This window comes from Hylobates moloch, unplaced genomic scaffold (assembly GCF_009828535.3).
Source record: "Hylobates moloch isolate HMO894 unplaced genomic scaffold, HMol_V3 SCAFFOLD_11, whole genome shotgun sequence".
In the NCBI taxonomy this organism is placed as follows: Eukaryota; Metazoa; Chordata; class Mammalia; order Primates; family Hylobatidae; genus Hylobates; species Hylobates moloch.
Genome location: NW_026652286.1, coordinates 46,151,685 through 46,178,884, shown reverse-complemented (window position 1 = coordinate 46,178,884; position 27,200 = coordinate 46,151,685). Strand labels below are relative to the sequence as shown.

General features: G+C 38.3%; 1 protein-coding gene across 10 annotated transcripts in view; it reads left to right on the top strand.

Moving 5' to 3' along the window:
* Positions 1-27,200, top strand: part of C2CD3 (C2 domain containing 3 centriole elongation regulator) — a 164,046-nt gene that overhangs the window by 15,500 nt on the left and 121,346 nt on the right. For all 10 annotated transcript variants that reach the window (XM_058446740.1, XM_058446742.1, XM_058446744.1 and 7 more), the window contains 3 exons: positions 20,551-20,774; positions 21,412-21,659; positions 26,832-26,964. In XM_058446740.1, the coding sequence (XP_058302723.1) occupies positions 20,551-20,774; positions 21,412-21,659; positions 26,832-26,964 (605 nt within the window). The remainder of the gene's footprint in view (positions 1-20,550; positions 20,775-21,411; positions 21,660-26,831; positions 26,965-27,200) is intronic.

Below are 27,200 nucleotides of genomic sequence, written 5' to 3'. Positions count from 1 at the left end.
ACAGAGTTTTGCCTCATTGTCCAGGCTGGTCTGGAACTCCTGAGCTCCAGCAATCTGCCCATGTCAACCTCCCAAAGTGCTGGAATTAACAGCTGTGAGCCACCACACCCAGCCAATTCACCCTTTTAAAGTGTACAATTCAGTGGTTTTTACACTCATCACTACTATTAAATCTAGAACATTTTTTCACCCCAAAAAGAAACACACTGTACCCAATACAGCCATTCCTTGTTTCTCTCTGCCCCTGCCCTGGACAACTACTAACCTACTTTCTGTCTCTGTGTATTCGCCTGTTCTGGACATTTTATACAGATGGAATAATATATGTGGCCTTTTGCAATTGGCTTTTTTCATTTAACGTAATGTTTCTAAGTTTCATCCATGTTATAGCATATATCAGAAGTGCATTCCTTTTTGTGGATGAATAATACTTAACGATATGGATATATCCCCATTCTAAAGTTGATAGACATTTGGATTGTTTTGACTTTTTGACTATTATTAATAATGTTGCTATTAGCATTCATATATAAGTTCTTTTGTGAACATATGCTTTCCATTCTCTTGGGTATATGCCTACAAGTGGAATTGCTGGGCCATGTGGTAACTCTATTTTTAACTTTTTAAGGAACTGCCAGACTATTTTCCAGAATGCCTGCACCATTTTTTTGTTCATATTTAAACGTCAATTCATACAGTAATATTTGTGTATTTTTTATTTGCAGTCATTGGATTTGTTGAAGAATTGTTTTTAATAGAGCAGTGGAGACTTTTGTCAAATTTTGAATGACTGAGGAGTACAGAAATAAGTAGTGGTTACAGTGAAGAAATAGAAGCTATAATTAAAGATTTGTTTCCTCTCTTGTTCCACTATCTTGGAGCCTGTGGAGGCCTGCCAGGAACAGGACTCTTAAAGGCAAATATATCTAGAAGGCCGTTGTCAAAGACCATTTTTGCTGGCTATAAGCAGGGTCTCTGGAACCATTGTGAACCACAGCTCTTCTTAAAATTGAAGGTGTTTATGCTTCACCAGCCCTTGGTATGGTCACTCTTTTAAATTTTTGCCATTCTAATGAGTATATACTGGTATCTAATTGAGATTTTCATTTGTATTTCCTGATGACTAACATGTTGAGTATTTTTTAATGGGCTTTTTGGCTATTCTTTTATCTTCTTCAGGAGTTCACAGACTGCAACCCCCAAGCCAAATCTGGCTCATCACCTATATTTGTAAATAGTTTTATTAGGACGCAGCAACACCCATTCATTTATGTATGGTCTATGTGGTTTTTATGCCAAACAGCAGAGTTGAGTAATGAGATCATATGGCATGCAAAGCCTCTATTAGCTCTCTGGCCTGAATAGGAAAATGTATCAACCCCTGATACTTTCTGTGGATTGTTTGTTCAAGTTTTTTGCCCATTTAAAAAATAAGCTTATCTTTTTTAGTTTTGAGAGCTTTTTAACATTAGGGCTATAAGTATTCATTCATTCATTCATTCGTTCATTTATATTCCCAGCCTTTGGCTTCTCTTTTTCTTTTCTTTTTTAATAAGTAGAGACTTTGGACCAAACTTGAGGACTGCAACTCAGAAGCATAGATTCAAGTTGCCCTGAATATGTACTCCCTTTGTTTAATTTTTTTCTTCTTTTGTTTTCATGATTGTGTCTTTTGAAAAACAGAAGTTTTTCTTTCAATGAAATCAGGTTTATCGATCTTACCTTTATTTTGAGCCACCGTGCCCATCCATCAGTCTTACCTTTTATAGTTTTATGTTTTTTATAAACTTAGGCCTACCTAAGAAATCTTCCCCTAATCCAAGTTTGCAAAGATTTTCTCCACTGTTTTCCCCTAATATTTTCATAGTTTTGGCTTTTACTTTTAGGTATAATTCATGTCTGATTAATTTTTGGGTATACTGTAGTGTGAAATAAGATCAGGATTTATTTTTTTCTGCAATTGTTTCGGCTTGTTCTGTCACTATTTATTGAAAAGATTGTCCTTTCCCACCCCATTAAATTTTGTTTGAATATGATTGATTATATATATGTGAGTCTATTTCTAGACTCCATTCTGTTTCATTGATCTGTATGTATTTTTGTTTTTAATGGAATCCTTGTTGCAGATTAGTATTTCTGTCCTTAGGATAGTTACACTGTATTACTGCAGCTCTATTGTAAACCTTGAAATAAGATACTCTGAGCCCTCTAATTTTGTTCTTATTGAAAATTTTTGTCTATTTTAAGTTCTTCACATTTCCTTATAAATATTAGAATCAGCTTGTTAATTTCCATAAAAAATGTCTGCTGGGATTTTTGTTGATACTGTACAATATACAGATAAAATTCAGAGAATTAAGTTCTCAGCAATATTGAGTCTTCCAATCCATGAACATGGTATATTTCTCCATTTGTTTAGCTCTTTAATTTTTTTTCTACAATCTTTTATACTTAGCATCATGCAGGCTTACATATATTTTGATTTATCTCAAAGTATTTATGCTCTTCGTTGACTCTTGAGAATTTTCTCTATAGACAATGATGTCATCTGTGGATAAAGACAGGTTTACTTCTTTTCTAATCTATATGCCTTTTATTTCTATTTTCTTGCCTTATCACACTAAGATCTCCAGTATAATGTTGAATAGAGAACAGATATTCTTCCCTCATTCTTTCTTTTCATGGGAAAGCATTTGGTCTTTCACTTGTTTTTATTTGTTTGTTTGTTTTGTTTTGTTTTGTTTTGTTTTTAAGAGACAGAGTCTCACTCTGTCACCCAGGCTGGCATGATCATAGCTCACCACAATTTCAAACTTCTGGACTCAAGGAGTCCTCCTGCCTCAGCCTTCTGAGTAAATAAGACTACAGGTGCACGCTAACGGTTTTTTTAAGTTTTTTTGTAGAGACAGGGTTTCGCTATATTGGCTGGCTGGTCTCAAACTCCTGGCCTCAAGCAATCCTCCTTCCTCAGTTCTCTCCTCCTTCCTCACTTCTCTCAAAGTGCTGGAATTACAGGAGAGCCATCATGTCTGGCATCTTTCACTATTAAATATGATGTTAGATATAGGTTTTTCATATTTGTCCTTTATCAATTAGAAAAGTACCAAGTTTTAAGAACACTTTTCCCAAATTTTCTGAGAGATTTTATCATGGGTATTAACCTTATCAAATGTTTTTCCTGTATGTGTTAGGATAGTCATTTGGATTTTTTTCTTTTGGTCTGTTAGTATGACCTATTTTATTGATTCATTTCTAAAAACGAAACCAGAATCAGTCTTATGATGAACACAATGGAGTCATGTAGTATTAGCCATTTTATATATTATTGTGATTTAATGTTTCAGTGAGGATGAAATGAAACATTACATTTTTGTTCAGGAGGGATGTTAATCTGTAGTATTGTTTTGTTGCAATGTCTTTCATTTAGATGTGTGGGTAATGCTGGCATAAAGTGATTTTAGAAGAGTTCCTCCTCTGTTTATTGGAAGAGTTAACGTAGAATTGATTAAATGTCTAGTAGAGTTTACCAGTGGAGTTAACTGGTTTCTGGATTTTTCCTTATGGGGAAGGTTTTTAACTACCACTTTAATTTCCATAGTAGATTCAGGGCTATGTAGGTAATCTTTCTTTTTGAGTGAGCTTTGGTAGTTTGGTTTTCAAATAATTCATCCATTTCATTGAAGTTGTTGAATTTATTGGCACAGAGTTGTTTATAACATCCCTTTTCTGTCTTTAAACGTCTAAAGCAATTGTGATTATATCTCCTCTTTCATTCCTAATATTAGTAATTTGTTTTCTCATTTTTTTCTGGATCAGGCTGGATAAAAGTTTAACAATTTTATTAGTCTTTTCAAGGAGACAGCATGTGATTTCATGAGACTTCAAAGTATCTTAGACTGCTTGACATTTTTCTACCAGTGACTTGAGTTTGGTTTTCTCCAGTCTTTTCATCCTCTGTGTATTTCATTTTATAGTTTCTATTACTCTATATTCAAATTCATTAACATCTTGTGCAGTGTCTTACCTGCTTCTAACCCCATCAGTCATATTTTCATTTCAAACATTTTCATCTCTAAAAGTTACATTTCCCTTTTTAATGTACATTTTCTTTTTTTCTTTGCAGTCACATTTTCTTTCACATCCTTAAGCATTAGGAGCATCGATATGATAGCGGTTTTAAGGTCCCATCAATTTTATCACCTATCATTTGGTGTCTGTTTCTATTAATTAATTGCTCTGTGGTTATAGGGCATGTTTTCCTACTTCTATTAAATTTTTATTGAATACCGAACATTGTAAATTTTATAAATTGTGCACTTGATTTTTTTTCCCCCCTTTAATGAGTGTTGTCTGCCAGGCAGGGTGGCTCATGCCTGTAATCCTAGCACTTTGGAGGCCAAGGCAGCTGGATCACTTGAGGCCAGGAGTTTGAAACCAGCCTGGCCAACATGGCAAAACTCCATCTCTACAAAAAATACAAAAATTAGGTGGTCATGGTGGCACGTGCCTGTAATCCCAGCTACTAGGGAGGCTGAGAAGTCTGAGGCAGGAGAATCACTTGAACCTGGGAGGCAGAGGTTGCAGTGGGCCAAGATCATGCCACTGCACTCCAGCCTGGGTGATGGAGTGAGACCCTGTCTCAAAAAAAAAAATTAATTAATTAATTAATTAAGAGTGTTGGATGCTTACAGGCAATTCAGGAAGACTTCTCAGTACTAAATACATGAGCTGCCAGATTGAAAAAGCCTCCTGTGGGCCAGGCGCTGTGGCTGACACCTATACTCCCAGCACTTTGGGAGGCCGAGGCGGGCGGATCACCACGTCAGGAGTTCGAGACCAGTCTGCCCAATATAGTGAAACCCCGTCTGTACTAAAAATACAAAAATTAGCTGGGTGTGATGGTGGGCGTCTATAATCCCAGCTACTCTGGAGGCTAAGGCAGGAGAATCGCTTGAACCCGGGAGGTGGAGGTTGCAGCGAGAGGAGATTGTGCCATTGCACTACTCCAGCCTGGGTGACAGAGTGAGACTCCATCTCAAAAAAAAAAAAAAAGAAAGAAAGAAAGAAAGAAAAAAGTCTCCTGTGGAACTCGTTTGGATCCTGATTCATAGAAACCAATTGTAAAAAATCTGAAACAATCAGGGAAATTAGAATGTTGACTCAATTTTTGACATTTTGAAGAATTGTTATTAATTTTTTAAATGTGATAATGGTATGGTGTTTGTTTTTTTAATGAGTCCTCATATTATTAAAACTATATTTACAGAAACAGCATGATATCTGGAACTTGGTTCACAATAATCCAGTAACAAAGCAGGGCTTGGAAAAGGTATAAATGAAACATGATTAGCCAGATGTGGATAATTGTTCAAGCTGGATAATAAATACCTGTAGTCGTTATTTGTTTTTTTCTAATTTTGTATATGTTTTAAATTTTTCATAATAAAAAGCTTAGAAGTTTGTTTTTTGTTTGGTTTTTTTTTTTGAGATAAAGTCTTGCTCTGTAGCCCAGGCTGGAGTGCAGTGGTGTGATCTAAGCTCACTGCAACCTCTGCTTCCCAGGTTCAAGTGATTCTCCTGCCTCAGCCTCCCAAGTAGCTAGGATTACAGGCGTGTACCACCACATCCAACTATTTTTTGTTGTTGTTGTTTTTTTTTTAAGTAGAGACAGGGTTTCACCATGTTGGCCAGGCTGGTTTCAAACTCCTGGCTTGAAGTGATCCACCTGCCTCGCCTCCCAAAGTGCTAGGATTACAGTCGTGAGTCACCACACCCATCCACAGAAACATTTTTCTTGATACCAATTTTTTTTTTTTACAAAAGGAAAGTGTCCATTAAGTACAACATAGTGGATGAAAGCAGACTTTCAGCAAGTTATATCATTGTGACATTTTAGAACACTGAAAACAAAAACAAGATTCTATAAACTTCCAGAGAACAGGAGAAACAGTCACACACAAAGAATTAAGTAGAGTGGCTTCAAACTTCTCAACAGCAACATTAGCGTCCAGAAGACAATTCAATAATGCCTCCAGAATGTTGAATGAAAATGGCCTAGAATTCTCCCTCTCTAGGCAAACTATCTAGTGTGAGAGTACAATGAAGTTTTTGTATATACAAAGTCTCAAAAATTTGTACCTCTCCCACACTCTTCCTTACAAAGCAGCTGAAGGACTTTCTCTGCCAAAATGAGGGAGTAAACTTAAAAAGAAGACAAGGTGGGATATTGCAAACAACAGATACAACACAGGAGAGAGCCGAAGAGAATCCCTTGATTTGAGGTGAAGCAGCTGTACACAAGGCATAGTTGGCAGCTATTCCAAATTGGACTATGTGCTAAGGCTCTGGGAGAGATTTCTCAAAAAAAAAAAAGTTACAAAACACCTAATGTGTCTGAAAATCTTAAGAGGAGAATTCTATAACTGGCAAAAAGTTCAGAATTGAATTAACAATAAGAACAATAAAAACAAAGCAAATGTTAGCATGCACCTATAGTCTCAGCTACTCAGGAAGCTGAGGCAGTAGAATCACTTGAGCCCAGGAGTTCACATTCAGCCTGGGCAACATGGCAAGACCCGATCTCTAAAAAGAAAAAAAAAATTTTTTTAACTAAGCAAATGAGAAAACGACAGCATTTTGGGAAAATATTGTGCAGGAAAGGAAAAGTAATCAGTACTTCTAATTGTTCAGCTATAAATGGAATACATGTTCATATAATTGTAGTTAGATCAGTAATCAGTGTTTACTATATTGGCACATTGGGAGGATGGAGGAAATAAGTGTATGTGGGATAGAGCTAAATTCTTATCTCCTGTATTAGGAAGTCAAAAGGTAATGCCTGGAAACTAGAAGAAGTCAAGGTATAGACATAATCATGTTATTTGGAGCTATAGAGGTAAATACCACAAGAATCAGGTATAGAAATTGAAAGTGGCTGCCTGTGAGGAAAGAGAAATGGTGTCTATGTAAGGGACTTGTTTTATGTAACAAAATTATCGAACTGTTTGAATCTAAATGTGCATGTGTTATATTAATTTTAATACTTTAAAAAGAAAAACATGCAGTGAATGATGGAGCTTGAATTCTTGTTTTACCACTGCTTTGCTGTCCCCAAGGACAGTATTGAGTTGACTAAGCATGGTATCTCTCCTGACAAGAGGGGTAAGTGTAGCCAGTAAGGAGCTGGTAGAATGGAGATGAAGGAAGAAAGGTGGCTTTACAGTGTTGCTCTGAAGGGGAAGATCAGGTTTGGTCAGACTAGGGAGTGAGGGACTGCAAAGAAGGCAGATATAGTTCATTACAATCAAGCTGATTGAGAGAGGAAGTTTTGTTGTATTCTATTATTGGTATAGATCAGATGTCAAAAAAAAATAAATGAGTCAAGCAGACTGGCTGTAAAAGAAATCAACTGCCAAAAATATATTCAGACTTTTGAAAAGTATCAAAAGTATCAAACTTATGCTATTATATAAGTATGTAACATAATATATACACATATATAAATATACACACATGTATCTTATATACACATATATCTTATATATGTGTATAGGTGTATATCTTATATGATATACATAAGATATATGTATATTATGATATTATATGATACGTATGATATCATATAATATATATTATATGATATATGTATAGTATATGATATATATATTATGATATATATTATGTGATATATATATGATATGATATATAGTTTTCATAAAGCTTGAAACCAAAAAAATCTTTTTGGGTTATCAGTCTTTAGCTCTACAATTTTAGGAATGTATTTCATGCCATCAGTTTCATTTCTGGAAATCCTGTTTCAGTATGGAAAAATACAAAAAAGTAGGACAGATAGTTCCTTGCCAATAAAACTTTCCAATGATACAGTCATCAAGTAATGAGTAAATTGAATGAAATATGGTTCCTTGTTAATGCCCTTGCAGATAAGCCATCAGATTTTTTACATAGGCAGTAATGTCAGTTAAAATGGCCCTGTATTTGACCAGTCTGTGCTAGTGATCTGAGGCTGGGATTTGTCCTTGGACAACATAAACCAGGAGACTTCTTTAAACTCGAGCTCAAAAACACTTTTTAGCACCATACCTCATACTAAGTCACCTAATATCCATGTACTAATGATAGGCTACATACTGCTTATCCAGTTTTTCAGGGGTGGTGTTTTCATCGTTGTGGTCATTGTTGTTATTTAAGACAGGGTCTTGCTCTGTCGCCCAAGCTGGAATGCAGTGGTTAGATCATGACTCACTGCAGCCTTGACCTCCTGGGCTCAAGTGATGCTCCCACCACAGCCTTCCTAGTAGCTGGGACTACAGGTGCACACCACGACACCTGGCTAATTTTTGTATTTTTTTGTAGAGACAAGGCCTTGAGATGTTGCCCAAGCTGGTCTTGAACTCTAGGCTTAAGCAATCCTCCTGCCTCTGCCTCTCAAAATGCTGGGATTATATGTGTGAACCACTGCGCCTGGCCTGCTTTCCAGTTAGCAAGCAAAATATTGACCAAGGGAATTTTTTATTTTTTTTATTTTTTTTATTTTTTGAGACAGAGTCTTACTCTGTCATCCAGGCTGGAGCGCAGTGGCACTATCTCGGCTCACTGCAACCTCCACCCCAGGTTCAAGGGATTCTCCTGCCTCAGACTCCCGAGTAGCTGGGATTATAGGCGTCTGTCACCACGCCTGGCTAATTTTTGTATTTTTAGCAGAGGCAGAGTTTCACCATCTTGGCCAGGCTGGTCTCGAGCTCCTGACCTCAAGTGATCTGCCCACCTCGGCTTCCCAAAGTGCTGGGATTACAGGCGTGAGCCACCGCGCCCAGCAGGAATTTATTTAATTCATATATTAGTTATATGTGTGTGTATGTGTGCGTGTGTGGTTTGACTTTTAGCCTTGTAGACAAAGTAAATAAGACAGTAAATAGCTTTATGGTTATCTGTCTTTGCAAAGTGTTGCCACCTTGGATTTAGATCTTGAAACAAGTTTATTGTCAACAAAGACCATTTCAGGATCATCATCCTTTGTCATCAGTCTTTAATAAAGTTTTCAAGACTTTTTTCGGTTCAGAGAGCTGTATTTCCTTGATGATATGTTTGTCATGAGCATCACATCCAAAAATTTTTCCCTTGCATAAAAGTTCTCGTTGATACTTTAAATGGATACAACTCTTGGGAAGTTATTTTTAACCTGTGTTCTCATCAGCTACAAAGAAGAATACCACAAATTATTTAACATTTTCACTCAATTCACCTTTTAAGTTTGTAGCCATACCACTAACACACTGAATAATTTTGGTTAGACGTGTATATGCAAATCATGCTATTACACACAAATTCTGCTGCATTCACTAAACATTCTTTTATAAATTTTAGCATTGATAAGAGACTTTGACACCCTAAAGCTTTTAATCTTAATATGTAACTGCATTTCACAGGAATACCACTCATTATTTACTTTAAAAAAAAACCCAGTTTAAATGTGTACTTTCTGTTTATTCAGTTTTCATTATTTGTCTGTTCTACAGGCCCATCATAATTCTTACTAGAGTTTGTTTCCTGATGCTATCTTTTGACACAGTCATATCTTGTTTGTATATTTTACCATTAGAAATATTCTTGTTGAAGTCAAAATAAAATATAAAGACAAATCTCCAAATTTAAAGCATTTTATTTGGGAAGCAAGAATTACAATTCAGGACATATAGACAGGTGGTGGTCTTCAGTATGTTCAAAGAACAAAGACAAGATTGGGAGTTTCATTAGAAAGAAAAATTTTGGGGAAAGGACTTCCTATTCAATAAATGGTACTGGGATAACTGGCAAGCTATATGCAGAAGATTGAAACTGGACCCCTTACTTACACCATATACAAAAATCAACTCAAGATGGGCTGAAGACCTCAATGTAAAACCTAAAACTGTAAAGACCCTGGAACCTAGGAAATGCCATTTTCGACATAAGAACTGGTGAGATTTCATGATGAAAACAACCAAAGCAACTGCAACAAAAGCAAAGATTGACAACTGAGACAATTAAACTAAAGAGCTTCTGCATGGCAAAAGAAACTATCAACAGAGGCAACCTACAGAATAGGAGAAAATATTTCCAAACTATACATCTGACAAAGGTCTAATATCCAGAATCTATAAGGAACTTAAACAATGTACAAACAATGTACAAAACAACCCCATTAAAAAGTAGGCAAAGGACATGAACAGCCACTTTTCAAAAGAAGACATACATGCGGCCAACAAACGTGAAAAAATGTCCAATATCACTAATCATTAGGGAAGTAAAAATCAAAACCACAGTAAGAATGGCTTACACCAGTCAGAATGGCTATTATTAAAAAGTCAAAAAATAACATATGCTGACAAGATTGCAGAGAAAAGCGAATGCTTATACACTGCTGGTGGGAGCATAAATCAGTTCAACCATTCTGGAAAGCAGTGTGGCAATTAGTCAAAGATCTAAAAAACAGAACTACGATTTGACCCAGCAATCCCACTACTGAGTATTGTAAGAATTTGCCAGTAAAGTGATCTGGACCTGAAGATTTCTTTTTCAGAAGGTTTTAGCTAAAAATTAAATTTAAACAATAATTATAGCTTTAAATAATTATACTTTTGGGGTACATACCCAAAGGACTATAAATTGTTCTATCACAAAGACATGCACATGTTATGTTCATTGCAGCGCTATTCACAATAGCAAAAACATAGAATCAAGCTGAGTGCCCATATGAATGGTAGACCGTTAAGAAAATGTGGTACATATACACTATGGAAAACTATGCAGCCATAAAAAGGAATGAGATCATGTCCTTTGCAGGACATAGATGGAACTGGAGGCCATTATCCCTAGCAAACTAATGCAGGAACAGAAAACCAAGCACCACACGTTCTCACTTATAAGTGGGAGCTAAATAATGGGAACAGATGAACAGAAATAGAGGAACAACAGACACTGGGACCTACTTGAAGGAGGAGAGTGGGAAGAGGAAGAGGTTCAGAACAAAAAACCTGTCGGGTACTATGCTTAGTACCTGGGTAATGAAATAATCTGTACACCAGACCCCCAAGTCATGAGTTTACCTATATAACAAATCTGTACATGTACCCCTGAACCTAAAATTAATATTAAATTTAAAAAAAAAAAAGAAAAACTCTACGTATTGTGTTCCAAAAAAGCTTATTGGCACTAGAGAAGCCTTGGGGAGCTGGCAAGCTCTTTTTGATGAGTGACCCTCTCATTGGTAGGTGAAACTGGTCTGAGGGTTACAGCAGGCCATTTCTGCATCCAGGCTTGCAGAGAATTGTATTCTTGGAGCAATCTATATACACTGAGTGCTTTTTTTCCCCTGGCCCCTCAACTGATATAGTTGGATATGACAAGAAGGACCAGTTTGTATAATCAACTTTCACATTCTCTTCCACAAAAAAATATGCTTTTTTCTTTCGTTTGTTTTGAAATTAATGTCTCTTGTTCTCTTTCATGAACACAAATATTTCACTTTCCTTTTGATTCTACTGTAAGAAAGACAGCAGCCTACAGCACCCATAGATATTAAGAAAATACTGTGAACAACTCTACACATATAAATTTGACAACTTAGATGAAATGAGCCAATACTTTGAAAACTACCAAAACTCACTCAAGATCAAATAGATAACCTGAATAAAGCGATAATTATTTTTAAGTTTAATTTTTAGCTTAAAACCTTCTGAAAAAGAAATCTCCAGGCCCAGATCACTTTACTGGCAAATTCTTCCAAACATAAAGAAGAAATAACACCAATAACACAGTCTCTTCCAGAAAATAGAAAAGGAGAAAACAGTTATTTTAAGGCCTGCATCACCTTAATACCAAAACCAGAGGGCAATATAAGAAAAGTATAGAACAATATCCTTAATGAACCTAGACTTAAAATTTTTCAACGCAATTTTAGTAAATTGAGTCAGGCATAGTGGCATGTGCCCATAATTTCAGCTACTCAGGAAGCTGAGGTGGGAGAATCACTTAAGGCCAGTAGTTTGAGACCAGCCTGGGAAACAGAGCAAGACCCCTAAAATATATAAAATATATATTAAAAATACATATATAAATATATAAAATAAATATATAAAATAAAATTAGCTTGATGTGGTGGTGCACACCAGTAATCCCAGCCTACCTTGGAGGCTGAGACAGGAGGATCACTTGAGCCCAGGAGTTCAAGGTTACAGTGAGCTATGATCACACCACTGCACTCCAGCCTGGGTGACAGAGCGAGACCCTGTCTCTAAATTAAAAAAAAATAAGCATTGTTAAATAGTTGACTTTTTAAAAAATGCTGCATTGACCAACATGATTCTGAAAATTATACTTACTAATTTGCTCTCTCTGATACTGATAGATGTCGTACATATAGTAGATAATTGTAGGCAACTTATTGTTAAAGCAAACCTTGAGTCGTTGCTAGAAGACTGATGAGTGTCCTTAAGGTTGTTCTCTTACGGATGTGAGAAGCGTATGGTACATTCATGGTATATGTGGATGGCATGGGCTTTGGAAGAGGGGTGATATATTTAAGTGACAGAATGATGGTCTAGAGATAGCACCAGAAAGGCAAAAGTTAACTTCCTTTAGCCTGGCAAGTGTAGGTGGTTTCTGTTGGAAGAGACTTTGAGGAAATGGGGACATTTAAAGAAAAAAATGTTTCATTAAAGTGGTAAAGTAATTTGTATAAAATAGAAATTCTACAGGACTCAATGAAGGGATTGGCAGAGGAGTGAGCACCAGGATGAATCATGATTGGGGAGACGAATGATTGAGGTGGACAGGAATGAAGATCTGGGAGCTAAATGCAACAGGAGGGTTAGAGTAGATGGTCTCTTGGACTGCTGGGAATTGACAGAACCTTCTTCTGTTTTATACCTTCAAAGTTTGACCAATACTTTTCCCTCTGATTCTAATGTTCTACTTTCATCCCCCTCAACTTTTTCTGCCTCATTCATGTTTAAGATTCTAACCTCAAATGTTTGTATTTAACTCCTGGAAATCATCCCTGGCACTCCTTCCTCACCTCTTCCCCAGCTTCAGACCCCTTCTTGGCATTCCCATACCACCTAGTACACATCCTTATCTTACTATTTTATATTAAAATTACTTTTTTGTTAATTGTTTATCAGTAGAAACTATTTCTTAGCCCACATATTCATGTTTCATAGTTCAGGAACACAAGTCAGTGACAAACTTCTACGTAATTTACCCCAAAGAAATTCTTTTTTTTTTTCAAATATTACTTGCTACTATTTTTTATTATTATTATTATTATTATTATACTTTAAGTTTTAGGGTATATGTGCACAATGTGCAGGTTTGTTACATATGTATACATGTGCCATGTTGGTGTGCTGCACCCATTAACTCGTCATTTAGCATTAGGTGTATCTCCTAATGCTATCCCTCCCCCCTCCCCCCACCCCACAACAGTCCCCGGAGTGTGATGTTCCCCTTCCTGTGTCCATGTGTTCTCATTGTTCAATTCCCACCTATGAGTGAGAACATGCGGTGTTTGGTTTTTTGTCCTTGCGATAGTTTACTGAGAATGATGATTTCCAGTTTCATCCATGTCCCTACAAAGGACATAAACTCATCATTTTGTATGGCTGCATAGTATTCCATGGTGTATATGTGCCACATTTTCTTAATCCAGTCTATCGTTGTTGGACATTTGGGTTGGTTCCAAGTCTTTGCTATTGTAAATAGTGCCACAATAAACATACGTGTGCATGTGTCTTTATAGCAGCATGATTTATAGTCCTTTGGGTATATACCCAGTAATGGGATGGCTGGGTCAAATGGTATTTCTAGTTCTAGATCCCTGAGGAATCGCCACACTGACCTCCACAATGGTTGAACTAGTTTACAGTCCCACCAACAGTGTAAAAGTGTTCCTATTTCTCCACATCTAGCTGTTGTTTCCTGACTTTTTAATGATTGCCATTCTAACTGCTATGAGATGGTATCTCATTGTGGTTTTGATTTGCATTTCTCTGATGGCCAGTGATGATGAGCATTTTTTCATGTGTTTTTTGGCTGCATAAATGGCTTCTTTTGAGAAGTGTCTGTTCATGTCCTTTGCCCACTTTCTGATGGGGTTGTTTTTTTTTCTTGTAAATTTGTTTGAGTTCATTGTAGATTCTGGATATCAGCCCTTTGTCAGATGAGTAGGTTGTGAAAATTGTCTCCCATTGTGTAGGTTGCCTGTTCACCCTGATGGTAGTTTCTTTTGCTGTGCAGAAGCTCTTTAGTTTAATGAGATCCCATTTGTCAATTTTGGCTTTTGTTGCCATTGCTTTTGGTGTTTTAGACATGAAGTCCTTGCCCATGCCTATGTCCTGAATGGTAATGCCTAGGTTTTCTTCTAGAGTTTTTATGGTTTTAGGTCTAACATGTAAGTCTTTAATCCATCTTGAATTAATTTTTGTATAAGGTGTAAAGAAGGGATCCAGCTTCAGCTTTCTACATATGGCTAGCCAGTTTTCCCAGCACCATTTATTAAGTAGGGAATCCTTTCCCCATTGCTTGTTTTTGTCAGGTTTGTCAAAGATAGTTGTAGATATGCGGCATCATTTCTGAGGGCTCTGTTCTGTTCCATTGATCTGTATCTCTGTTGTGGTACCAATACCATGCTGTTTTGGTTACTGTAGCCTTGTAATATAGTTTGAAGCTAGGTAGCGTGATGCCTCCAGCTTTGTTCTTTTGGCTTAGGATTGACTTGGTGATACGGGCTGTTTTTTGACTCCATATGAACTTTAAAGTAGTTTTTTCCAATTCTGTGAAGAGAGTCATTGGTAGCTTGATGGGGATGGCATTGAATCTATAAATTACCTTGGGCAGTATGGCCATTTTCACGATATTGATTCTTCCAACCCATGAGCATGGAATGTTTTTCCATTTGTTTGTATCCTCTTTTATTTCATTGAGCAGTGGTTTGTAGTTCTCCTTGAAGAGGTCCTTCACGTCCCTTGTAAGTTGGATTCCTAGGTATTTTATTCTCTTTGAAGCAATTGTGAATGGTAGTTCACTCATGATTTGGCTCTCTGTTTGTCTGTTATTGGTGTATAAGAATGCTTGTGATTTTTGTACATTGATTTTGTATCCTGAGACTTTGCTGAAGTTGCTTATCAGCTTAAGGAGATTTTGGGCTGAGACAATGGGGTTTTCTAGATACACAATCATGTCATCTGCAAACAGGGTCAATTTGACTTCCTCTTTTCCTAATTGAATGCCTTTTATTTCCTTCTCCTGCCTAATTGCCCTGGCCAGAACTTCCAACACTATATTGAATAGGAGTGATGAGAGAGGGCATCCCTGTCTTGTGCCAGTTTTCAAAGGGAATGCTTTCAGTTTTTGCCCATTCAGTATACTATTGGCAGTGGGTTTGTCATAGATAGCTCTTATTATTTTGAGATACGTCCCATCAATACCTGATTTAATGAGAGTTTTTAGCATGAAGGTTGTTGAATTTTGTCAAAGGCCTTTTCTGCATCTATTGAGATAATCATGTGGTTTTTGTCTTTGGTTCTGTTTATATGCTGGATTACATTTATTGATTTGCATATGTTGAACCAGCCTTGCATCCCAGGGATGAAGCCCACTTGATCATGGTGGATAAGCTTTTTGATGTGCTGCTGGATTCGGTTTGCTAATATTTTATTGAGGATTTTTGCATCAATATTCATCAAGGATATTAGTCTAAAATTCTCTTTTTTGGTTGTGTCTCTGCCGGGCTTTGGTATCAGGATGATGCTGGGCTCATAAAATGAGTTAGGGAGGATTCCCTCTTTTTCTATTGATTGGAATAGTTTCAGAAGGAATGGTACCAGTTCCTCCTTGTACCTCTGGTAGAATTCAGCTGTGAATCCATCTGGTCCTGGACTCTTTTTGGTTGGTAGACTATTGATTATTGCCACAATTTCAGAGCCTGTTATTGGTCTATTCAGAGATGCTGAAAAAAATGTATATTCTGTTCATTTGGGGTGGAGAGTTCTGTAGCTGTCTATTAGGTCTGCTTGGTGCAGAGTTGAGTTCAATTCCTGGGTATCCTTGTTAACTTTCTGTCTCGTTCATCTGTCTAATGTTGACAGTGGGGTGTTAAAGTCTCCCATTATTATTGTGTGGGAGTCTAAGTCTCTTTGTAGGTTACTCAGGACTTGCTTTATGAATCTGGGTGCTCCTGTATTGGGTGCATATATATTTAGGATAGTTAGCTCTTCTTGTTGAATTGATCCCTTTACCATTACATAATGGCCTTCTTTGTCTCTTTTGATCTTTGTTGGTTTAAAGTCTGTTTTATCAGAGACTAGGATTGCAACCCCTGCCTTTTTTTGTTTTCCATTGGCTTGGTAGATCTTCCTCCATCCTTTTATCTTGAGTCTATGTGTGTCTCTGCACATGAGATGGGTTTCCTGAATACAGCACACTGATGGGTCTTGACTCCTTATCCAATTTGCCAGTCTGTCTCTTTTAATTGGAGCATTCAGTCCATTTACATTTAAAGTTAATATTGTTATGTGTGAATTTGAGCCTGTCATTATGATGTTAGCTGGTTATTTTGCTCGTTAGTTGATGCAGTTTCTTCCTAGCCTCGATGGTCTTTACAATTTGGCATGATTTTGCAGTGGCTGGTACCAGTTGTTCCTTTCCATGTTTAGTGCTTCCTTCAGGAGCTCTTTTAGGGCAGGCCTGGTAGTGACAAAATCTCTCAGCATTTGCTTGTCTGTAAAGTATTTATTTCTCCTTCACTTATGAAGCTTAGTTTGGCTGCATATGAAATTCTGGGTTGAAAATTCTTTTCTGTAAGAATGTTGAATATTGGCCCCCACTCTCTTCTGGCTTGTAGAGTTTCTGCCGAGAGATCCGCTGTTAGTCTGATGGGCTTCCCTTTGTGGGTAACCTGACCTTTCTCTCTGGCTGCTCTTAAGATTTTTTTCCTTCATTTCAACTTTGGTGAATCTGAAAATTATGTGTCTTGGAGTTGCTCTTCTCAGGGAGTATCTTTGTGGCGTTCTCTGTATTTGCTGAATCTGAATGTTGGCCTGCCTTGCTAGATTGGGGAAGTTCTCCTGGATAATATCCTGCAGAGTGTTTTCCAACTTGGTTTGATTCTCCCTGTCACTTTCAGGTACACTAATCAGATGTAGATTTGGTCTTTTCACATCGTCCCATATTTCTTGGAGGCTTTGTTCATTTCTTTTTATTCTTTTTTCTCTAAACTTCTCTTCTTGCTTCATTTCATTTATTTCATCTTCCATCACTGATACCCTCAGCTGCAGGTCTGTTGGAGTTTGCTAGAGGTCCACTCCAGACTCTGTTTGCCTGGCTATCAGCAGCGGTGGCTGCAGAACAGCGGATTTTCATGAACCGCGAATGCTGCTGCCTGATTGTTCCTCTGGAAGTTTTGTCTCAGGGGAGTACCTGGCCGTGTGAGGTGTCAGTCTGCCCCTACTGGGGGGTGCCTCCCAGTTAGGCTGCTCGGGGGTCAGGGACCCACTTGAGGAGGCAGTCTGCCCGTTCTCAGATCTCCAGCTGCGTGCTGGGAGAACCACTACTCTCTTCAAAGCTGTCAGACAGGGACATTTAAATCTGCAGAGGTTACTGCTGTCTTTTTGTTTGTCTGTGTCCTGCCCCCAGAGGTGGAGCCTACAGAGACAGGCCAGCCTCCTTGAGCTGTGGTGGGCTCCACCCAGTTCGAGCTTCCTGGCTGCTTTGTTTACCTAAGCAAGCCTGGGCAATGGTGGGCGCCCCTCCCCCAGCCTCGCTGCCGCCTTGCAGTTTGATCTCAGACTGCTGTGCCAGCAATCGGCGAAACTCGTGGGCGTAGGACCCTCCGAGCCAGGTGCGGGATATAATCTCCTGGTGTGCCGTTTTTTAAGCCCGTCGGAAAAGCGCAGTATTAGGGTGGGAGTGACCCGATTTTCCAGGTGCCGTCTGTCACCCCTTTCTTTGACTAAGAAAGGGTACTCCCTGACCCCTTGCACTTCCTGAGTGAGGCAATGCCTCGCCCTGCTTCGGCTCGAGCATGGTGTGCTGCACCCACTGTCCCGCGCCCACTGTCTGGCACTCCCTAGTGAGATGAACCTGGTACCTCAGATGGAAATGCAGAAATCACCCGTCTTCTGCATCGCTCACGCTGGGAGCTGTAGATCGGAGCTGTTCCTATTCGGCCATCTTGGCTCCATCCCAGAAATTCTTTATATTTCAAAATCACTTTATATTCCAAAAGATACCAGCCTTCTTCGTCTCCTCAAAATCTTTCATGGAATCATAATTTCTGAAAAAATCTGTGTGTGCCTTCTTTCTTGGTTTAGCCACAGCAAACAGAGAGAGATCTGCAAGCCCCAGGGATACAGCGAATGTTCCAACGATATGAAATTGCAGGCACTTGGCCAGAAGGCCACATATCTAAGGTTTTGTCAAAGCACTGGAAGCCGTGGTCATTGTACTTGATAGGTATGTCACCACTGCCCTTACTGGCCGATAGAGAAATGGAAAAATTAGTTTTTTTTTAACTTCCCCTACAAAATACTATGATTCTCTGAGGCAGAGGGTGTTTTTGTGGGGGAGAAGGGGTTTTTTTTTTGAAACAGAGTCTTGCTCTGTTGCCCAGGCTGTAGTACAGTGGCACAAGCATAGCTCACTGCAGCCTCAATCTCCGGGACTCAAGCAATCCTCCTGCCTCAGCCTATCGAGTAGCTAGGACTTCAAGGTGCATGCCACCATGCCCAGCTAATATGTTTTCTTAATTTTTTGTAGTGACAGGGTCTCACTATGTTGCCCAGGCCAGTCTCAAACTCCTGGGCTCAAGTAATCCTCCTACCCCTGCCTCCCAAAGTGCTGGGATTACACTTGTGAGTCCATGTTTTAGTCCTCTCTTTTCCTCAGGGAGGTAGCACAGAGCCTGGCACATAGCTGGTATCAACCATTATTTATTTAACTGAACAAAGGAGTTAGACCCCTGTGTTTTGATTGTAAAATGGGCGTGGCAAGTGCCTGGACTTTCTCTGACTCTTTATTCAAGGTCTAATAGTAATACAGGCCTATGAGTTAAAGCAAACTCTGTGGCCAGTCAGCAGCTCATTGTAAACGCCAGGAACACTACCTTTGTCCTCAATGTCTCCTTTGTTTCTAGAATGCAGAGGCAGTCTTTGGCAAGTGATGAATGGTAAGGGAACACTTCCTGACATTTATGTTTGAGCAACCAGGATTTTCTGTGATGCTGTTACAGTGATCACTGCACAGAGTATTCATCCCACTGCATTGCTGTCATTTGTCTTTGTACAAAGATCTTCACAATGAATAGATTTGAAGGACTTTATGTTATGGTTCATGAAAAGAATTCTCATCAAGACCCAGGCATGTTGTATTGAGTTTGTGCCTTGGCAGTTCTTCTGGATAAAATATTTCATTGACCTTCCCAGAGACATCATAAAACATCTAACTGCAGTTTTTCATTTTTGTGTTAGGGCCTTCATTATTTGATGGTCTTTGGCTGCTTAAACAATTCCTTCTGCTTCTTTGTCATTGAAACTGAACTTTCAAAGCTGCTATTCTTTTCCTTTGGAGTATATCCTTCACTTTCTTCCTTAAGGTTTTGCTTTAAAACTCCATTTTATTTTTCATTCCTCCATTGGGCTTTTCAGAGGACTAGAGAGCCTTTTCACAAAGAACGTGAACTCACAGGAAGGAGATGATAAGGAAACTTAAAGTAATTACCTTTGCATCTTAGTTGTCCTCCTACCTCACCCCTCTTCATCTCCAGCATAGAACTAGGACCTTATTTTTCCCAAGCAACTAATAATAACAATGCAGAAAATGTTATGTCCTTATTTTATTCATCAGACCATTAGCATTATTAGGCATATTAGACTTGCATACTATTTATACAGATACTATGCTAATTAGTCGATAGAAAAATGAAGAAGATAGCCAGTGCCTTCAAGGAATGCATAATTTAATCAGGATGATGAATGAAAGGTTGCAAGTACCTTCTCTAAGTCTTTGCTTTAAAAAAAAAAAAATCTTCGAATTAGGGTAATATACTTTCCTGATGGCCTTATATAATCACATTATCTTCTCTATATGAGGAACTTAGCACAGTTACTGGCTTGTAGTAAAAGGTTCAGTAAATGGTGATTATACTAATGGATAGATACAGAGTAAGTAGAAACTTGAAGAAGGCAGTGGACATGGCGTCTCTACTTAGATGTAAAGAAGGAATACTGGGGGAAATTGTATATACAAAGGCATAAAGCAATGAAATATGAGGTACATTTAGAGAACCATAAGTAATTGGTCTATTGGAACAGAGGGATGAAGGAAGGAAGCTTAGTAAGATATGAGGCTTCCGAGGTAGGCAGAAATTTAGATAATTAATGGGGGACATTAATCTTGTAAGGAATGGGGGACATTAATTAATATTAAGCAGGGGAGTCTTAAAATTAGTTAATCAATGCTAAAGAAAATTTCTCATATACTATGTGTCTCTCTTAGGTCTCACTTGCCCTGGAACCACTGTCAGAAACTTACGACAGCTACCATCCACTTCCTACCACTGACATGACAGAAAATGTGCTTTTATCTAAGCAAGGATTCAGAGAGAATGCTGAACCCAGCAGTACCCAGTTTCAGGTTCCATCAAGGCCTCGCGACATACATACCATCAAAATTGATGGAAAAGAGTTAGCAGCCAACAGCAGTAGATCAACCACTCCAAGGTAATTACCATGCCTAATACCAGTCAATCTGTCAGTTAACTGCACTGTACTTGTGATTTCTGTCTTTCATTTATGGTTGAGTAAAAGATTAACAGCAGAGAGAGGCACAGTCCTCATTTAGCAGATAACTGTGAAGCACCCACTCTGGTCCTGGTTTGATACTAGGTGCTGGGCCTAGAAATAAGTAAGACATGATTTCTGTTTTCCAGAACTACTCACAATCTAGCGGAGAAGCCAACATACAGATAAATGACTAAATGATATCCAGATGCAGGACAGATGTTCATGAGGGAAAAGAGGGATAGGGAGCTATTCTGTGAAATAGAATTGAATAAGAATCAGGTTTTTGTTTTAAATAATTATTTATGAAGCATTTGCTTTGCGTCGGGCTCTGCTGAGCTCTTCGTTTTACTGTCTCGTTTAAGCTGTGACTCCCTAACTGTAGGTAAAGCATCTATTATTTCTATAATTTGGGAGATGAAAAAGAGATTTACAAATTTGCATTGCAAATAAGTCACCCTTTTTGAGGTCCAAACTACCTTGCCAAAACCACTGGTCTACTTTCTGTCTCTGACAAAACAGAATGTTACCATAATAGATTATATATTGCTGATGTTCTCCTTTTTTAAAAAAACAGGGGAAAAGACCATGTATACTTTGCAGAGAACCCTGATACAATAAAGGATTCTTCCTTTGGACTACAGCACCATCTTAATTCAGGACAGAGTTTAGAGTCTGTAACTTTGAAAGGCAGAGCTCCACGGAAGCAGATGTCCCTTCTGAACAGTTCTGAATTCCAGCCTCAAATTAGAACACTTGCCAAGAGTCACAGTGACTCATGCATTCTTTCTTCAAACAACCCCCCTACCAAGGATCTTCTTTCAGGTATGTATTTATTTGTGAACTGAGTCAGACTAAGCTACGTTTATTGGGATTGCTCTGCTTGTTAGCCAGCCTACAAAGAGAACCAAGACTCTTGTTTGAACTAAGTCAAATAAAAACAGGCAGTCTTGCTAGAGTCCAGCATCTCGCACCACTTAAAGACAGCCGTATTAAACCACCAAGGTATTTCTGAATAATTACTCGGTGCTTATAATTGTAAGTTTGGGGAAGGAATCGTTTAAAAGGAATTGGATATAAGGGGAAAACCTTTATCATAGAAAAGGATTAGTCCTTATTTTGTCCCAAATAATTCAAGGCAGGTAAGGTTTTTGTCTCATGATCAGCATTTATTTATCCCACTGTATGGAGACTAGTATAAAATCCATTTCACATTCTGAAAACACTTAGTCTTAGTGAGAACATTCAGTACACAGCTGCTGATCTTAATCCTGGGAATTAAATAATGACTTGTGGCCAAATAGAAGAAGAAAGGAGACAGTTTACCCTTATAAGGGCTTAGACAGAAATAAAAAAGCAAACAGGGACAGAATTAGATTACCCTCATGTTAAGGAGTGGTATAATAAAAGCAATTGACTTACATTACACTGTAATGATCAACCATGTGTCTCTTTGACCTCAGGATCATAACAGGAATTTGTCTACATCCCTACAAGTAAAATTTCCAAAATTAAAATATCTGTAGCATCAGAAAAGTCTTTTAAATAACTATTTGGGTACATAATTTACATTCTTAAGGACATTTTGTAAAAGAACAAAAACAATTTTGTTTATAGTTTTTCAACTGAAATGTCTTAGATTCCCTACTTTAAAAAATATACGGGCCAGGCACGGTGGCTCACGCCTGTAATCCCAACACTTTGGGAGGCTGAGGCGGGCAGATCTCTTGAGGTCAGGAGTTTGAAACTAGCCTGGCCAACATGGTGAAACCCTGTCTCTACTAAAAATACAAAAATTAGCCGGGTGTGGTGGTAGGCACCTGTAGTCCCAACTAATCAGGAGGCTGAGGCAGGAGAATCGCTTCAACCCAGGAGGCAGAGGTTGCAGTGATCCAAGATTGTACCACTGCAAAGCCTGGGCAACAGAGCGAAACTCTGTCTCAAAAAGAGAAAAAAGAAAAAATATATATATATACATTCTAAAAATAAAAAATATATATATACTCCAAGATTATAAACTATTAATGTTAGTCTTTAATGCAAAGACTGCATTAACAAGAAGGAAAATTGACCCAATGTACTCAGCACTTGTCAGCTCACTTGTGTAGACCCAAGCACTAGACTTTAGGAAAGATATTTGTTGACTCAATAAGCAGTTATCTATTCAGCACTACCAAATGTCTGGTGCTCTTCTAGGTATCAGGGCTACAGTAGTTAAATATATATATATATATAAACTCCTGCTATATGGATTTTATATTGATTGGAAGACAAATGATAGACTAAATAATTGTGTGTTACTTGGTGATCATGGCAATGGCGATATATGAAGCCAGGAAGGTGAGAGAAGGGGATGTTAGTTTTACATAGGTTGGCAAAGGAAGACCTCATTAAGAAGATAACATTAAGCTACTCAGGAGGCTGAGGTAAGAGGATCACTTGAGCCTAGGAGTTCGAGTCCAGCCTGGACAATGTAGCAAGATCTCATCTCTAAAAAAAAAAAAAAAAAAAAGCAAAGAGAAAGAAGAAGGTAGCATTAAAGATCTAAAGGAAAGTAGATGTGTTCCTTCTTTTTTTTTTTAACTTTTATTTTTTTTTATTATACTTTTAAGTTCTAGGATACATGTGCAGAATGTGCAGTTCTGTTACATAGGTATACACATGCCATGGTGGTTTGCTGCACCCATCAACCCGTCACCTACATTAGGTATTTCTCCTAATGCTATCTCTCCCCTAGCCCCCCAACCCCTGACAGGCCCCGGTGTGTGATGTTCCCCTCTCTGTGTCCATGTGTTCTGGAGAGGAGATGTGTTCCTTCTAAGGAGAGTAACCAGACTGGTAAAAGGACCAGCAAGAGATAGCCTGGAGAAAACAGCTACCACTTATTGAGCACTAATTATGTGCTACCTACTATGCCAAGTGCTTTATATACATAATCTTACAAAAGTCACATGAGGTAGGCATTATCCCCATTTTTAAATGAAAACACAAGCTCAGACTTAGGCAGCTCCTGTGCTATCAAAGGGGGCAGCTCTCATTTATTATTGTCTCAGACTTTAAGGCAAAGTCCTATGCCTCTAGGTTCATTGTTTACCTAGGCCTGTTTTGTTTTGCTTTTGCTTTTTAAATCAAGACCTTGCTGGCCAGCCATTCAAGCCAAACAAAATATGCCGTGCACAACCATGGGCTGTCAATGTGCAACCTCTTCAATAAGAGTTACTAGGATCTGTGGATTTAAAGGTAAAACAAGGTAGATTTCGACTCTAGTCTGAGTTAGTAGTCTGACTTGTGCACAAATGGGAGAGGGACCACATCACTGTAAATGGTCAAGTGTGGGCTGGATAACCTTCTGATGTGACTTTTACAGATGGGGTTAAATTATCAAGTACATAGCTGGATAAGATCTTTTTTTTTTTTTTTTTTTCAATTTTATTTTAGATTCAGGAGGTATATGTGCAGGTTTCTTTCCTGGGTATATTGCGTGATGCTGAGAATTGGGGTATGAATTATCCTGTCGCCCAGTACTGAGCATAGCACCCAATAGTTTTTCAACCCTTGTCCTCGTCTTCCCTCCCCCTCTAGTAGTCCCCAGTTTCTATTGTTACCATCTTTATATCCCTAAGTACCCAGTTTTTAGCTCCCATTTATAAGTGAAAACATGCAGTATTTAGTTTTCTGTTCCTGACTTAGTTCACCTAGGATAATGGCCTCCAGTTACACTGGATAAGATCTTTAAAGGTCTCTTCCAACCACAAGATTAAGTGGGCCACTTTAGTAAGCATAGAGTTGAGGTCATGTGAGGGACACAACAAATACATAAACCTAATGATTTTTCTGGTCTTTGATGTACTAATAACATACCAGAAAAGAGGGTACAAAGCTGTATCAGTCAACCAGCTAGTATTTATGAAACACTAACTACACAGCAGGATCCTGTTCTTCCCCGTTTTCAAAATAGCAATGATACATTAGATTCTTCTCATACTTCACATCTCTGACTATCATATCCTTTAACCAGCCAGAGAAAAATCTGCTTTAAAAGGTTAATATGATTAGGTTCTGCCTACCAAGATAATCATCCTGTCTTAAGGTAAGCATTAATTACATCTGCAAGTCTGGGCAAGCTGGCTCATGCCTGTAATCCCAGCGCTTTGGGAGGCTGTGGTGGGAGGATCACTTGAGCCTGGGAGGTCGAGGCTCCAGTGAGTCGTGATCATGCCAATGCACTCCAGCCTGGGTAACAGAGTAAGACCTTGTCTAAAAAAAAAAAAAAAAAAAAAAAAAAGTTTTAAATAATTACATCTGCAAAATCCTTTCACGGTAATACCTAGACAAGTGTTTGAATCACTAGGACAAGGTATGAGTATATGAGGCACTGGGGATCTTGGGGTAGCATCCTAGAATTCTGCCTATCACAGTGAGTGATCTTTATTTTTTAGTTTAGTTGTATTGCCACATCACACATTGAACATATGGTATTTAAGATTTTGGATTTTTTTTAAGTTTTTAAGCTATATTTTGACCTCTTTATAGTAACAAATATTAGATGTTTCGATGTTTATGGACTTTGGGAGGCCGGGGCAGGAGGAGAGCTTGAGGCCAAGAGTTCAAGACCAGCCTGGGCATCATAGCAAGATACTATCTGTACAAAAAAATAAAAAATAAGCCAGGCATGGTGGTATGCACCTATAGTCCTAGCTACTTGGGAGGCTGAAGTGGAAGGATTGCTTGAGCCTGGAAGTTTGAGGCTATGGTGAACTTGATTGTACCACTGCATTCCAGCTAGGGCAACAGAGCAAGACTCTGTCTCTAAACATATGTAAATAATGTATAAGACTATGGATATATTTGACTTGTTTTTTTTCTTGGCCTAACCATCATACTTTATTTTTAGAAATTATAAAATTAGACTAGGAGTTGGGCACTTTCTAAGCACCTGTGGAACCTCAAGAAAATAATAATACCTCCTGTATCTGTTGGAACAATACTATTGGGCCTGAGCTTTTTTATTTTATTTGTTTTTATTTAGAAACAGAGTCTCACTGTGTTGCCCAGGCTAGAACACCGTGACTATTCATAGGTGTGATCATAGCATACTATCGCCTCAAACTCCTAGACTCAAGCAGTCTTCCTGATTTAAGCAGTCCTCCTGCCTCAGCCTCCCAAGTAGCTGGGACCATGGGCACATGCTGCCGTGCTCAGCTAGCACTCAGCTTTTAAAAAGAAGCCTAAGAACTAAGTAGGGTCATAGATATTATAGCAGTTAAAAGCACAGGATGTGGAATCATCTGGTTATAGATGTATTGCGTGTACAACTTGGTCAAGTTACCTACTCTCTGCCTCAATTTTTTATCTGGAAAACAAAAGAAGTCATAGTACATATCTCAGAGGACTGTTGGGAGGATTAAGTGAGTAATACATGTTAAAATACTTAGAATAGTGCCTCGCATGTGGTAAACATGCAATAAGTGTATTCTCTAATTTCTGTTGCTGCTATTGTTGTGGGACCCCTTAAGGGATGGGATAAATTTTACCTATCAGAAAGTCGGAAAAGTCAGGTTTTATCCTGACTTTTCCATTAACCTGCTGTATGAGTCATGGAAGCTTTTTAGCACTCTTTTCTTCATCCATAGAAGTATGAATTTGGTATCTGGATACAAAAACAATATATAAACATTACTAACCTTATTAGGTACAAACACCAGTTGGAAGAGTCAGTATATGGATATAACAACCCCCACAAGAGGTCAGTCTCCGGAATGGAGACTTCATTCATTGTTATAATGCCAGCATCTAAAACAGTGCACAGTAGAAACTCAGTAAACATCTCTTTTGCATAAATGTCCTCAAGGAATTCTCAAGCTAATGGGGAAGGCAGATGAGTAAACTATTCCAGTACACACTGGTGAGTCCTCTGATAGAAGGAAATGCACTGAATATTCCAAATGTTTCTGCTGCATTTTGGATTTTTCCGTTTTCTACATTTACCCTCTTCAGCTCTGTTAGAACAAGGCAATAAACTGCGTAATGCCATGGTGATTTCTGCAATGAAATCAAGCCCAGAGACCAGCATGTTGTTGGATCAAGTTCATCCTCCTATTAATGAAGATTCTCTTAGAGCATCAACACAGTAAGTTACACAATTCATTTCTTAATAGTTGTTAACCTGTGTTTTTTGTCAAGTTATGGACTGGATAATCTTGGAAACGCTTATCAAATAATTCCTGATGTGGTGGGAAAGAAGCCTACACTAGGAGTTAAGATACTAAAAATCTTATCCTAGCACTGGTACTTGCAGCATATGTAAATGGGTAAATTCTTTACTCTCTCCAAACTCGTATCCTTGGATGTAAAATGGGGATATTC